General features: G+C 43.8%; 1 protein-coding gene across 6 annotated transcripts in view; it reads right to left on the bottom strand.

Annotated features, from left to right (window-relative positions):
- Positions 1-12,565, bottom strand: part of Cyfip2 (cytoplasmic FMR1 interacting protein 2) — a 117,527-nt gene that overhangs the window by 96,235 nt on the left and 8,727 nt on the right. For all 6 annotated transcript variants that reach the window (XM_034504569.2, XM_034504571.2, XM_076937002.1 and 3 more), the window contains 2 exons: positions 2,187-2,326; positions 362-451 (listed from right to left, as the gene is read on the bottom strand). In XM_034504569.2, the coding sequence (XP_034360460.1) occupies positions 362-451; positions 2,187-2,303 (207 nt within the window). In that variant the 5' untranslated portion in view covers positions 2,304-2,326. The remainder of the gene's footprint in view (positions 1-361; positions 452-2,186; positions 2,327-12,565) is intronic.

The raw sequence follows: 12,565 nt of genomic DNA, 5'->3' as shown, positions 1-12,565 counted from the left end.
GCAATACGTGCAGGGGCCCACAGACGAGGAACCTAGAATTCTGCAAATGTCTATGAAGATTAAAGGGAAGAAGAGAATTCTGCCCTCTTAGGCTCAGACCCTAAGAGGAATGGAAAACAACTGGCTCCATTTATGAATGGTTTAGGCCAGTGGCTTCCTTGAGTCAATAAACAATATCATGCAAAGCCACGTCACTGTCAGTTTTAGGAGGAACTTTCTTTTTCAGAATAGACTTTCATAGGCCAGCTGACTATGGCAGAGCATCCTGGGGTAGCTAAGCACAGGTCTGGTATGGGCAGCTGCCCATGGTTCCTCCTGCTTCCGCAGTATGCATCTGCACGTGCAGGTCACGGAGACTTACCATGCTGGAGTGGACCGTCGCCTGCTCAATGTACCTTGCAATGCCCGTGACAAATGCATTCCTGTCCTCGAAGTTCGTGTCAAAGTTAGCCTGTGGAGATAGAGGGCAGGAGGGACACAGAGTTAGCCTGTGGAGGTAGAGGGCAGGAGGGGCATTTGGTTGTTGGAAAACACATCCACGCTGGCTGGGTGTGTGGGGAATACACAGCTGCCAACAAAAACCACGAGCTTCCTGTGGAAACCTACTGTCCCATGACTTCAAATATTCCCCCTTACCCCCAGCTCAGCTGAGGGCAGACGGGCAGCACCTACTTCTCATCGGTAACCAGTTTCATTCAGCCAAGCCTCAGAAGTAACCGTTTAGTTCCAAATCGATACGTTTACCTTCCAGTTAGTAAGGCTTTTCTGATAAACTTTGCCTACTTATTCATGGGATAAATGCACTGACATTAATCTGTTTTCTATGCGTGTCATCATGAATTACAAACAAAACAAAACAAAACAAAAAAACCAACCAACCAACCAAACAAACAAACAACCAAAAAACCCCCCCTTAAGCACAAGGAAGCCATACTTGCAGCTAACTATGCAAGTCCAAACAGCTGCTAAGAGTCACTGCATGGCTTTTATCCAGCCATTCAGACGTGCTTGCCTAAGGGTGCACAGGTGTCAATGGACAACTCAGGCAACCACTGCACTTTTTACAACACCCTGGAATGATGGAAACACCCAGCAAAAACTGAAATATAATCAATGTGTACAACAATGGCTAGAAAAGACCACGAGCCACTTAACCATAAGGTGGCATTACTGCATTGATGCCCAAGTAAATATCCACAGGATATATATGTATATATATGTATATATACACATATACACATATGATGAATTCCTATTTTAGTAAAAACAATAAATATATACCATATATATTTAATGAAACAAATGTTCATGAAGAGAGAGAAGGGTATGTTGTGATAAGAAATTTCTATGCTATACTTTTCCATTTTGTTTATAATGAAAATCTCTCCCTATATAACTAAAATTAAAATATGATTATATAATTGAAATTGTAATCTATGTTAAAAGCTACTTATAAATCAAATTTAGGAAATGAATCTTCAAGTATGTGAGTGATACATTTAACTATTGAATGAAATGAAAAAAATTAATTACATGTATTCATAGCTCACCGTTTAAGCCTTAGCAAAAAGGTTTAATATAGCCCCAATTTCCAAATTAACACATTCCTTCTTAACGTGGCATTCAGCCTGGTACACTCAGACAAGGGGCTTTGGCCAGGTTGCCTCTAGCTGCATAGATGGCCTCCTCTCTGGGCCTGCCAGGATTATAGCCGTGTGTAATGGGATGGTGGTTTATCGAAAGATCTGATCTAGGGACAAAACAAACAACTGTGACCCACTTCCCTGAGCCACACGGGTTGCCATGTGGGCTTATGTGAGCTCTTGTCACGCACATGAAGGAAAAGTAATTACCCAGGCAGACTCTAGAGGCTTCTAAGCTTTGATATTTAATTCATGAGATCAGGGATGCCATAATCCGGGTGGTGCAATAACAGAACAGTCCAGAAGGAATTTGGGGTCAGAACAGATCAACAAATGCTCCCTAGGGGAGGGAAATGGTCCTGGCACACAGTTGTTAGTTAATCTATTCCTTCTACCAGGTTCCAAGAGTGCACAGGGACTCCATCAGCTCCTGACCTTTCACCTTCTCGATACAGACCTCCTCCTCCCTGTAGTTCAGGGCAGGCCCTTTTACAGGCCCTCCGGAATCCACGTCTCTCCACTGCATGCTGAGATTTCCATTACCTGGTACATGATGGAAGACGGCGGGGGCTCGATGCATGGCTGCTGGTCTGGGAGGGGCAGCTCCTCCAGCAGGTCCACGTTGGACAGGGCATCTTCCAAAGTGACGTGGGTGGTCATGGCTGCGGCGTCTGTCTTCCACACTGATGGAGAGGAAGAGAATGACAAGGGAGAATTTCAGGGACCTCCAAATATATTTTTTTTATCCTCACCCTGTCCAAGCCCCCTTCTGGAGATAGAAAGAGTCAAGGGTCACCGAGGTCACTCTCAAATACCACTTCCTCACAGGTGTCTTCTACTAACACCTTTAAAATCTGAGTCTCACAGTCAGTGAGATGGCTCAGTGGGTAAAGGCACTTGATGACAAGCCAGAGGACCCGAGTTCGATCCCTGGAACCCAAGTGGTAAAGGAGAGACCGGATTCTCACAAGTCATCCTCTGACCTTCACACACCCACCATGGCATGAACCTGACACCACTACATCATGCACACACAAATAATAAATTAGATAATATATACATTTTGAGGATATCTCAGTTGAGCCTTACACACTTTAGAGTGTGCCCCCACAGGAGTGGCGGAGAAGCACAGGTCTGGGAAGTAATGTGACATGTGACACCCACATGGTCAAGTAAGCAAGAATCTGGATTGATACTGGGCACAGGAACATGGGCTAGGCCTGTTCTTCTTAGGGACATTCATCAATTCCATTCTTAGATGATGGTACAAGATAAATACCCATCACACAACAGCCAGGACGATCAAGGGGACCTGATCCTGAGTTTTATAGGCTAATTAAGCAGATTAACTCCTATAAACCAGCTTTGTTTGCGGCAATAAAGAAGCTGCCATGTCTCCCTTGGCCCGGGGATATTTTATAGACCACACCAAAGCAACCAGTCCTCACTGGGTATTTTTGTGTCTTGGACCCAGGCAGAATGGGGCTGGTTGGATGATAAACTCTTGCCAAGCAGCAAAGCAACAAGGAGTAAGCAAGGCAGCAAACCAACCCAAGCTAATTGCTACTTTAAGAATACAGCACCCTGTGAGCAGAAGATTTGTTTTTTTTGAAACACAAATTTACAGGTAAAACCTTTTTAAAAACTTCTAATGTATGACTTAGGGTATAAATCGTGTTCCCATGAGTAGTCTCCGAAAATGCTATCTTAAACCAGGTATGGTGACAGATGCCTCTTATCCTAGAGTGATTCAAGCAGAAATGGTAATTACTAAGAACTTGAAAGCATGAATAAAAGTCTTAAATACATTTAGTTGAAGGTAAGAAAAGTGGAGCTGGGGTCTAGAGAGAGAGAAAGCTCAGGGGACCAGGATGCTGGCTGCTCATTCAGAAGGCCTGAGTTCGGTTCCTAGCATCCAAGTGGGCTGGCTCATATCCACTCATGACTGTAGCTCCAGGGAATCTCGTGCCCTCTTCTGCACTTAATATAAATAACAACAAAACAAACCTTTAAAGAAAGAAAAGGGGAACTCCATTAACCCGGGTTGCACTTAAAGAGATCTCAATCTCAAAGAAACAAGGCTAGAGAAGTCGGTCATGACGAAGACAGTAGAGGTGAACAGTAACAACCACAGAACCCCCAAGGCTTATAGAAAGATCAGGGACAAGGAAGCCAAGCCTTTGCTACATGAATAAGAGCACATAGAGGAGTGCCAGCCCAGACCCCTAGCACAGAAGTGTGGTTTAAGGGCTGGAATCTCTTAATGCCAGGTAGTGCCCAGTAGTGTTCAATTCCAGGCCACTTGGGGACCTTTGACTTGTGGTCCAGGGGCTTCAAAGAGCTGAATGTATACCCCAAGATCACACTGTGAACAGACATTTCTTTCAGGTCCAAGGTTGGCAGGGCAAATGGGGGCTGGGCTGCTACAGAGCAGCTGACTAAATTCACACTCCAGTGAGTTTCAAACACACCTTCTGGGCATGTACCCTGCCAGTGGCACAGCCAAGCCTCCAGTGAGGACACCTGGAACTCAGCAGTGACCTTCCCCTCTGCCTCTCTTCTCATCCCTACTCAGAATTCTAAGTGTGGTGCTCAGGTCTATGGTAGCATGACTGCCAGACCACACCAAAGGTGCTGCCTCCTCCTCTTCTTCTTCCTCTTCCTCCTCCTCTTCCTCTTCTTCCTATTCTTCCTCCTCCTCTTCCTCCTCCTCCTCTTCCTCCTCTTCCTCTTCTTCTTCCTCCTCTTCTTTTTCTCCTCCCCTTCTCCACCTCCTTCTTCTTCCTTGCATTAATATTCTTTGATTTATATTTTACAAATTATGTGTATGCACGTGTGGCTGTGTGTGGGTATGTGGACATGTGTGCAGGTGCTGGTGAAGCCCAGAAGAGTGTCAGATCCCCTGGAGCAGGAATTATAGGCAGTTGTGAGCCTCTAGATGTGGGTCCTGGGAACTGAACTCGGGTCTTCTGCAAAGGCAGGATGTGCTCTTGACTTCTAAGTTCTCTCTCTCTCTCTCTCTCTCTCTCTCTCTATCTATCTATCTCTATCTCTCTCTCTCTCTCTCTCCCGTCTCATTTTCTATTAAGTCTACTTGAGGGAGGGGTAATAATTTATAGGGTATATGATCTATGGCTAGAAAGCCCAACAATTCCCTTCATTATGTCAGGCTATAATAATAAACCTTTCTTGGTGCTAGACACAGCTAGCATGTAACTGCTTGCATATCCTATCAGCCATGTGCCACGGGGACCCTGCTTCATAGATGGGTGGACACTCAGTATCTAAAAGCATGGTATTAATGGGTTTTGGCTCTACTTGCACCAAGAATCACATACACAACTTTATCAATAGCTGCTGGGGCTCTACCCCTAAGACAAAAACGACATTGTTAAAAAGCATACTGTTTCGTTGCAATAAGAAATGTAGAATGCAATTTACTGATCAAACTGCTCTGACCACCATGCCATTGACCAGGTTGCAGAGAGCAGGCCATCGATCACACTGTTGGTTGGGGTGTAAAGTGTGTAATTGCAGCAGCCTGGAAAATGCAAACATCTATGACCACAGGACTGCTGCAGCACGGGCAGCAGTAAGATAAGGCAGCGGCGAGCCCCGGGATGTGTATGTGAACAGCACAAAGCCATCTGTCTGAGAGGAGGATGCATGCACACACACAAACACACTTACTGTACACTGCAAGGGCAGGCTAAATAAAGACAGTTGAGCTTTGAGGAAGAAGAAGGAAGAAGGGTGAGGCCCACACGGTCAGGAAAAACGGTCTAGCATTCCCTGAATGCATCTGCTTTTCCAGATTTTAATTACTATAAAAATAAGCGTTAAACTTAAAATGAAAAAAAGTAAGAAGAAAGAAATGAGTGTGTATGTCAACAAATTGTTGGTAAAGTCACACCAAAAGGAACTGTTCCAAGTGATTCTCTGGTGTGTGTGTGTGTGCACAGACATACACACGTGTGTGCCAGGTGCTTGTGATGGTCAAAGGGGGACATTGGAGGGTTTACTATTCTCCCTTACTTTATTTACTTCCTTGAGACAGGGTCTCTCACTGAATCCAGAACTAGGCTGATAGGCAAACAAAAACAAAAACAAACCCACCTCAGTCTCCTGTCTCTGCCTCCCACCCCAATGGGATTAGGCGCACATGGCCATGCCTGGCTTTTTACATGGGTGCTTGTGTGGGAGGCACTCCTACCCACTGAACCACTACAGCCTCTAATTCGGTAATCAGATGGTAGATCCAACTGGGACACATCTTGAGAACGGCAAAAATGAAGGGGAAAAGAAAGTTTTAAAAACCACAAGCTCACTTTGTTTTCAATGCCATATTGATGTATTACTGTGATGTTTGAATGTATTATGAGGAGCATGAGTGGTTTTGAGACGTGTTCCTGGTGTTGTTCAGACAAAGGCTGAAAGGAGATACATAGTTATGACTGAAGAGAATCACTAAGACCCAACTACTACAAGAAAAGGTATTGTGGTAGTTAGCTTTGACTATGGGCTTGATACAACATGAAATCATCTGTGAGCCCTCTCAGTGTGGACTGTCTACTGAGTTGACTGGTTGGAGAACCCAGTTCACTGTGGGCAGTACCATTCCTTAAACTATGTAAGGAGGGTATGTATGCACTCACTTCTTTCTGCTTCTGAGTGTATAATCTTGGGGTCCTGTTGCTATGTCTTCTCCAAGGAGATGAACTACAGCCTAGACTTGTAAGCTAAAATAAACCCCTTCTCTTCAGCTTGCTCTTCGTCTACAGATTTTACTACAGCAATATAAATGAAACTAGCACAAATACGTGTAAGAAATATCCAGAAGAACTTACATGTTAATAAATATGTATGCATACACAGATGTGTTTATATTTATACTTAAAGATCAAAACACATTACAAAGTCCCCACTGACACAAACTACACATATAGAAAGATACAAATATGATATTTATATGTACAGAGAGAAGCATATACATACAAGTGTGTGTTTCTGCTCACTAAAAAGACCTAGAAACAAATCCCAACCCATAAGCAACATGAACCTTCAGTGCTCAGACACCAGTCTGCAACTATGACTTCCTACTAAGGAACCAAATACGTGAGTCCAGGTCTGGGGCAGAAAATGTCCAGGAAGGTTAAGAACTTAACTGGCATAGCAAGGAAGCTGTCTGCCTAAGTTACAGGGGCTGTGTGTGCAACAGATCCAGAGAAGACCCTAACTCAAGCTTCCACTCTTCCTGGATGGGACATCCATCAGCCAAGCCACAGTGGACTAGAACAAGAGTAAATACCTTTACATCACTGAGATCATAGAGCTACCAAATAAAAACCTGGTTCTTATTACTTGGACGGTGCCTGTGATCCAACTGTTACATAGAAAACCGGAAAACACAACAAAGTAACTTGCCTTTCCTAACCAAAATAGACTACTGGGTAGGACAATCAATTCAGAAGAAAAGAGATAAAATTTGTTTTTCTTTCTGAGACAAAGCCAACTGGAACACCTGCTTTCCAACCCCTAATGAATAAGTGTATCTAAGCACTGGTCCTCAAGGGGACCAGCATCACTAAATGAAAACAGCCAGGTGAGCCATGGATACACCATCACCTGGGAAGAACGCTGGACCCCAAAGGAACACCAGAATCTCTTAAGTCCTTTGATTTCAATTCACATCATAACACATCACAGGCATGTGATCAATATGGAGGATGATGCAATGTCTTCAATAAATAAGCTAAAGGGGTGGGGGCGGGGGCGGAAGACACACTGCCGCGGGGAGCTGTGAGATTTAGTAATCTGACACAGTGTTTGTTTGGATCCTGGTTCAATTACTTTGAACTCACCACACGGAAAACAAAACTGTAACACTTAGTGAAAAACAAACAAACAAACAAACAAACTGGAAACTGAATCCCGAAACTGAATCTCGACTGCATGCTTGACACTAGGGAGAAACTGCTATTTTAGCTGTAATGTATCAAAATTACGTTTTAAAAGTGTTTTCTAGAAATATCTACTGAAATAGGAACAACGTGATATTGGGGTTTACTTCCCAATAATACATGATGGGCAAGAATAAAGCATAATCATGGGTAAGTAAGAGGGGTTGAGTGGGTAAAGGAGCTTGCAGCCCAACCCAGGGATCCCTGGGTTTGATTCCTGATTCATGTTATTTGTCTTTTAACCTTAAATATAATTTTAAAAATCAGGCAAGAGTAAGAACTGTTGGTGCTCTCTCTCTCTCTGTCTCTCTCCAATTGTGTGTCTGTCTGGAACTTTCTGTAAAAGCTTCCAGCTCATTGTATTAGCACCCAGAGCTTACTGGAAGTCCCTTCTCCCTTCCTCCCTGCCCCCACTGTCATCTACTGTTATCCTTCCTCTCACCTTTCCCCTAAAACCTGGGCTTCTTCAGGACTTCATACACTTCATAAAACATCCATTTACCAGAATAACCCTTAAGGTTTTCCCCTTCAAAATAGTAGCATCCCATAGTTTCCTTGAAGAAAATCAGTAAGCAGGCTGCCTAATAAAACCAACGAATTAAAAGTCTTTGTTTACATAAGGCAGCTTTCCTTTTCTTCTGCAGTGGATTTGCCTCTGTAGATCACTCACTGCCTAAGGGAGGTGGAAATCCGACATTTTTAGTTCAAGTGCTAGAAGTCAGTGCCAAACCCACATAAATCAGAAAGGAGGATGTTCTAGAAACTTGAACAGAGGTATCTGTGAAACCAAGCATGCCTTTTCTGGCCCGGGAGGCCAGCCTGTTATGCAACCTGAGAAAAGTCCATGGGTCCAGTCCAAGCCCATGGGCCGTTTTGTCATTTTGGATAAGAGAGTGATAAATTACTCCAAATTCACTCGAGGCCTGGTTTACCTCAGGCAGTTGCGGTCTCTCAGTTTGAGGATTCAGGGAAGTTCGTTTAATTCAGTGTCTTCATAACCAACCTAAAGCCAGTGGCCTGGCTGCCCCAAAAAGTAGCAGCTCTGAGCTGGTGAGTAATTTGCTTCTGAGAGGGGAAGGCAGAGCCTCCAAGGCTGAGATGACTGACAGACCCAGACCGCAACATGGCAGGGTGAGTCCTGGAACCAGTGCATGATGGGAGTTAGGAGAACCTGGCTTTGGAAATGCAGGTTCGCAGCTAAGGTAGGATCTCACTATTAGGCTCCTTTCGACAATTTCTGGAAGGAATCGGAAGGTAAGGCAGTCTTACCAAGGAGGAATGTGGGGAAGGGGTGTCTGAACCTGTTGCTCAGCAATGAATAGCCACTGGACCATAAGTTTGTTATTTAACCCTTCGGAACCCCAGTTTCCTTATTTGTAAAAGGACCACAATATATAATGGCGCCTGTCCTTTGTTCTGAGCATGTTCTAACTTTACAGCAAGTAGAATACTTAACAAGGCAGCCTGCAGCGGATTAAGCATTCAGGAAATAAGTTGTCAGAAGATAAAAGTACGAATTATCAGCTTACTGGGCTCTTAGTCACAATTCACGAATCACGGCAGCCTCCATTCTCTGAAGCAGGCTGAGAGCTCTCTAACCCAAGTGCGGAACAGCCGGTAAGGTGGGAACAGAAAGATAAGCACCATGGAAAAACATGCTGGGCAGCAAGCTGGCTCAGCTCAAAGCATCTGCTGTGCAAACCTGGAGATCTGGGTTCAATTCCCAGAACCTGCATAAAGGTGAACGGAGAGAACCGACTCCAAAGCCGCGCAGCCTTTCACGCATGCGCACATGGCTCTCCTTGCCACGTGCAGTGCATATACACATATGCTCTCCTAGTTTGCTTTTTGTTCCCATGAAAACACTCTGCCCAAAAGCAACTTGGAGAAGAATGAGTTCATTTAACTTTACTGGTTACAGATCATCACGGAGGGAAGTCAGGACAGGCACTCAAGCCTGGAAGCAGGAACCACACGGGATGCTGCCCACTGGCTTGCAACCTACTTTTCTTTTAAGGTCCATCCCACCTGCCTAGGGATGGCACTACCCACAGTGGGCTGGGCCATCCTACATCACTAGTAATTAAGAAAATGCTTCACAGACAGACCCACAGGCCTAGCTGAGGGAGGCAATTCCTCGATCAAGGTTCCTTCTGCCCAAGTAACTCTAGTTTGTGTCAAACTGACACAAACTAACCAGTCACACAAGACTAAATTTTCTTTTTAAAGACTGGCTTGCATTTGATTACTTTTTTGTAAAGGTCAAAGCGGAAGTGTCTTCCTGATTGTGCTAACTCAGCCAAATTAGATCTCCTGTCTTCAGAAGAATCAACAATAACAAACAGGCTTGTTTGGGAATCCAGCCCTCTGCTCAGTCTAAAGCAATGGCTTCTCACTGCCTAGCACTGAAGGCCATGCCCTGGAATCCATGGAATAGGTGAACATTGCCATGATTGCCCTATTCTCCCACCCAGGCAGGCGTTGTCACTAAGATGTCAGCTCTGTATGGCTCTTTCATCTTGACTTCCCTTCAGCACCGCCCCACAAATTCAAGAGGACAGCTACTATCTGATGTTTCTCTCAGATCACTGTTACTAAGAAATAAATGCTTTCACTCATGCTAGTGACTGACAGAGGCCAGGTACACAAGTTATCTTTCTTTCTAGTTCCGTGTTATTTTAGGCCATGCCTGCTCTTGTACCTTTTTGGAAAATGCTAAGCGCGTCACCTTCCTCCCAGGTTGGATGCTTTTCCCTTCCTTGGGACCAAAAACTCTCCTAAATTGGAGAGATAAGATTAGAAAACTGTCATTTGGAAGATTCATAAACATCTAGAGGCTAGGAAATATATTCTCCATCTGTCTAGCTATCCAGGTAGAAGATATATACACATATATACACACACACATGCCCACGGACATACATATACATATATAAACAAATATATTTATATATACAAGGAAAATATTATGCAAAGGTATGTTAAAATATAAAAAAATTAAAAGGGTCCAATTAGGATAAAATGGGATAGCATTTGGGTGAGCATGCAAAATCCCAAGGGCACAGCCTGCTTCTCCATCCATCCTGGGTATAGCAGAGGATGGCAGAAAGCTTTGCAGGCATGGAAGGTGGCCATGGCAGGGTACCGCTCCATGGAGATACTCCCTGTGGAGTATAGCCCCTTCAGACCTCAGAACCAACTGAGCAGGAAAACAAGTATGTATGTTCATCTTACAGGGATGCCAGAGTGTACCACGATGGCCATGCAGCCTCTGCTGAGTGGGTTGGGTGGAAAGAGCTGTACAGAAACAGACTGCGCAGACAAAGGTCAGGCTTCCCAGCTGTCAACCCGGTGGGAACCACTTGGAGCTGCTTTTATGGGATAACCTTTACTGAGGTTTCTTAAGCTTCTTCTCTTAGGATCTCTTTCAACCCAAGAAATGTAGACAGGACCCTGGGTATACAGGCATATAAAACAGGTATGCAAATCAAATATTTACTGGTCATAAACCATAGGGAAATTTATCTTCAAACAATTTCTTGGCATTGCATACAATGTTATCATATATCAAAGATGAAAGTGATTTTCATATTGATGAGATAAATGCTGTGTAGTGTGCATACACATGTAGAGGCATGTTCCCATGTATGTTAGCATGTGTGTGAGCATGCATGTAGAGGACCAAAGTTGACATTGCATGTATTCCACAAACACTCTCTGTCATATATGCAGAGGTACCATCTCTCTAATCCAAAACTTGAGAACTTGGCTAGTCTTGCCAGCCAGCTTGCCCAAAGGAGCCTGTCTCCAACCTTCCATGCCCACCTGGCATTTTACAAGGGTTCTGGGGAACCAAAATCTGGTTCTCCAGGCTCCCTGCAAGCCCTTTACTCACTGAGCTATCTCAGTGGACCCCACACTCAGTTATTTTTACATAAATATTTCACACTGTAGGGTCCAGGATATCTTCAATCTTTTTCAGTTTGTCTATGGTTTGATTTTCTAATGGTCAATGTTGAAAACATGTTTCATAAGTAGATACTACAAAATAACAAAAGCAAAAAACAAATCAAGAAATAACAACAAAGAAAAGCATGTTTAGAGCCTTTTGGGAAACTGTTGAAAATTCTGTCCTAATCCCAAGTCAAAATTCATTTCACACTTTTTTCCCCCAAACGCAGTAACTCAGACAGCAATTTTAACAATGGAACATTCTAGCACAATGCTACCTGATAGTGTATTAATTTGTTACATGCTGAGGAACAACAGCAGGCAAATGTTGAAAGTTTTTGTTTTCTGTAATTAAACCATGTTGCGTTTTACTTGGCAAAGTAAACTCATTACAATTGGAGCTGGAGAGATAGCTTGGTGGTTAAGAGCACTGGCTGCTCCTCTGAAGGACCCAGGTTCGATTCCTAGTACCCACATAGAAGCTCACAACCATCAATAACTCCAGTTCTAGATCTAGGGGATCTAATGCTCCTCTTCCAGCCTCTGTGAGTGTCACATACATGTAGTGCACAGACATACATGTAAGCAAAACACCCATATACATATAATTAAATAAAAGGAGACTGATCAGAAAGGAAGCTGTGTGGAGCAGGTGACATGGCTGAGCAGGTAAAGGTGACTGCTGACAAGCCTGGTGACCTGAGTTCAGTCTCTGAGACCCACACAATAAATGAGAACTGGTTCCTGTGAATTGTCCTCTGACCTCCACACACTTGCTATAGCATGAGTGCATGCTCATGTATGTGTGTATGTGTGTGTGTGCACGCACGTGTTCGTGCATACACACACAACAGCACACAGCCCATAAATAATAAGTGTATAACTTTGTACGTGAACATTCATAACAACATTATAAACATAACTGTTCAGAAGTCCAAGCACTCCGAATGTCCTTCAACTGACCTAGAGATGAAACTGGTACCACTCTACAACATGATAGTATTCAGCAAC

This window comes from Arvicanthis niloticus, chromosome 6 (genome assembly GCF_011762505.2).
Source record: "Arvicanthis niloticus isolate mArvNil1 chromosome 6, mArvNil1.pat.X, whole genome shotgun sequence".
In the NCBI taxonomy this organism is placed as follows: domain Eukaryota; kingdom Metazoa; phylum Chordata; class Mammalia; order Rodentia; family Muridae; genus Arvicanthis; species Arvicanthis niloticus.
Note: the sequence above shows the minus strand (reverse complement) of the source record. Positions and strands in the feature narration are given on the sequence as shown.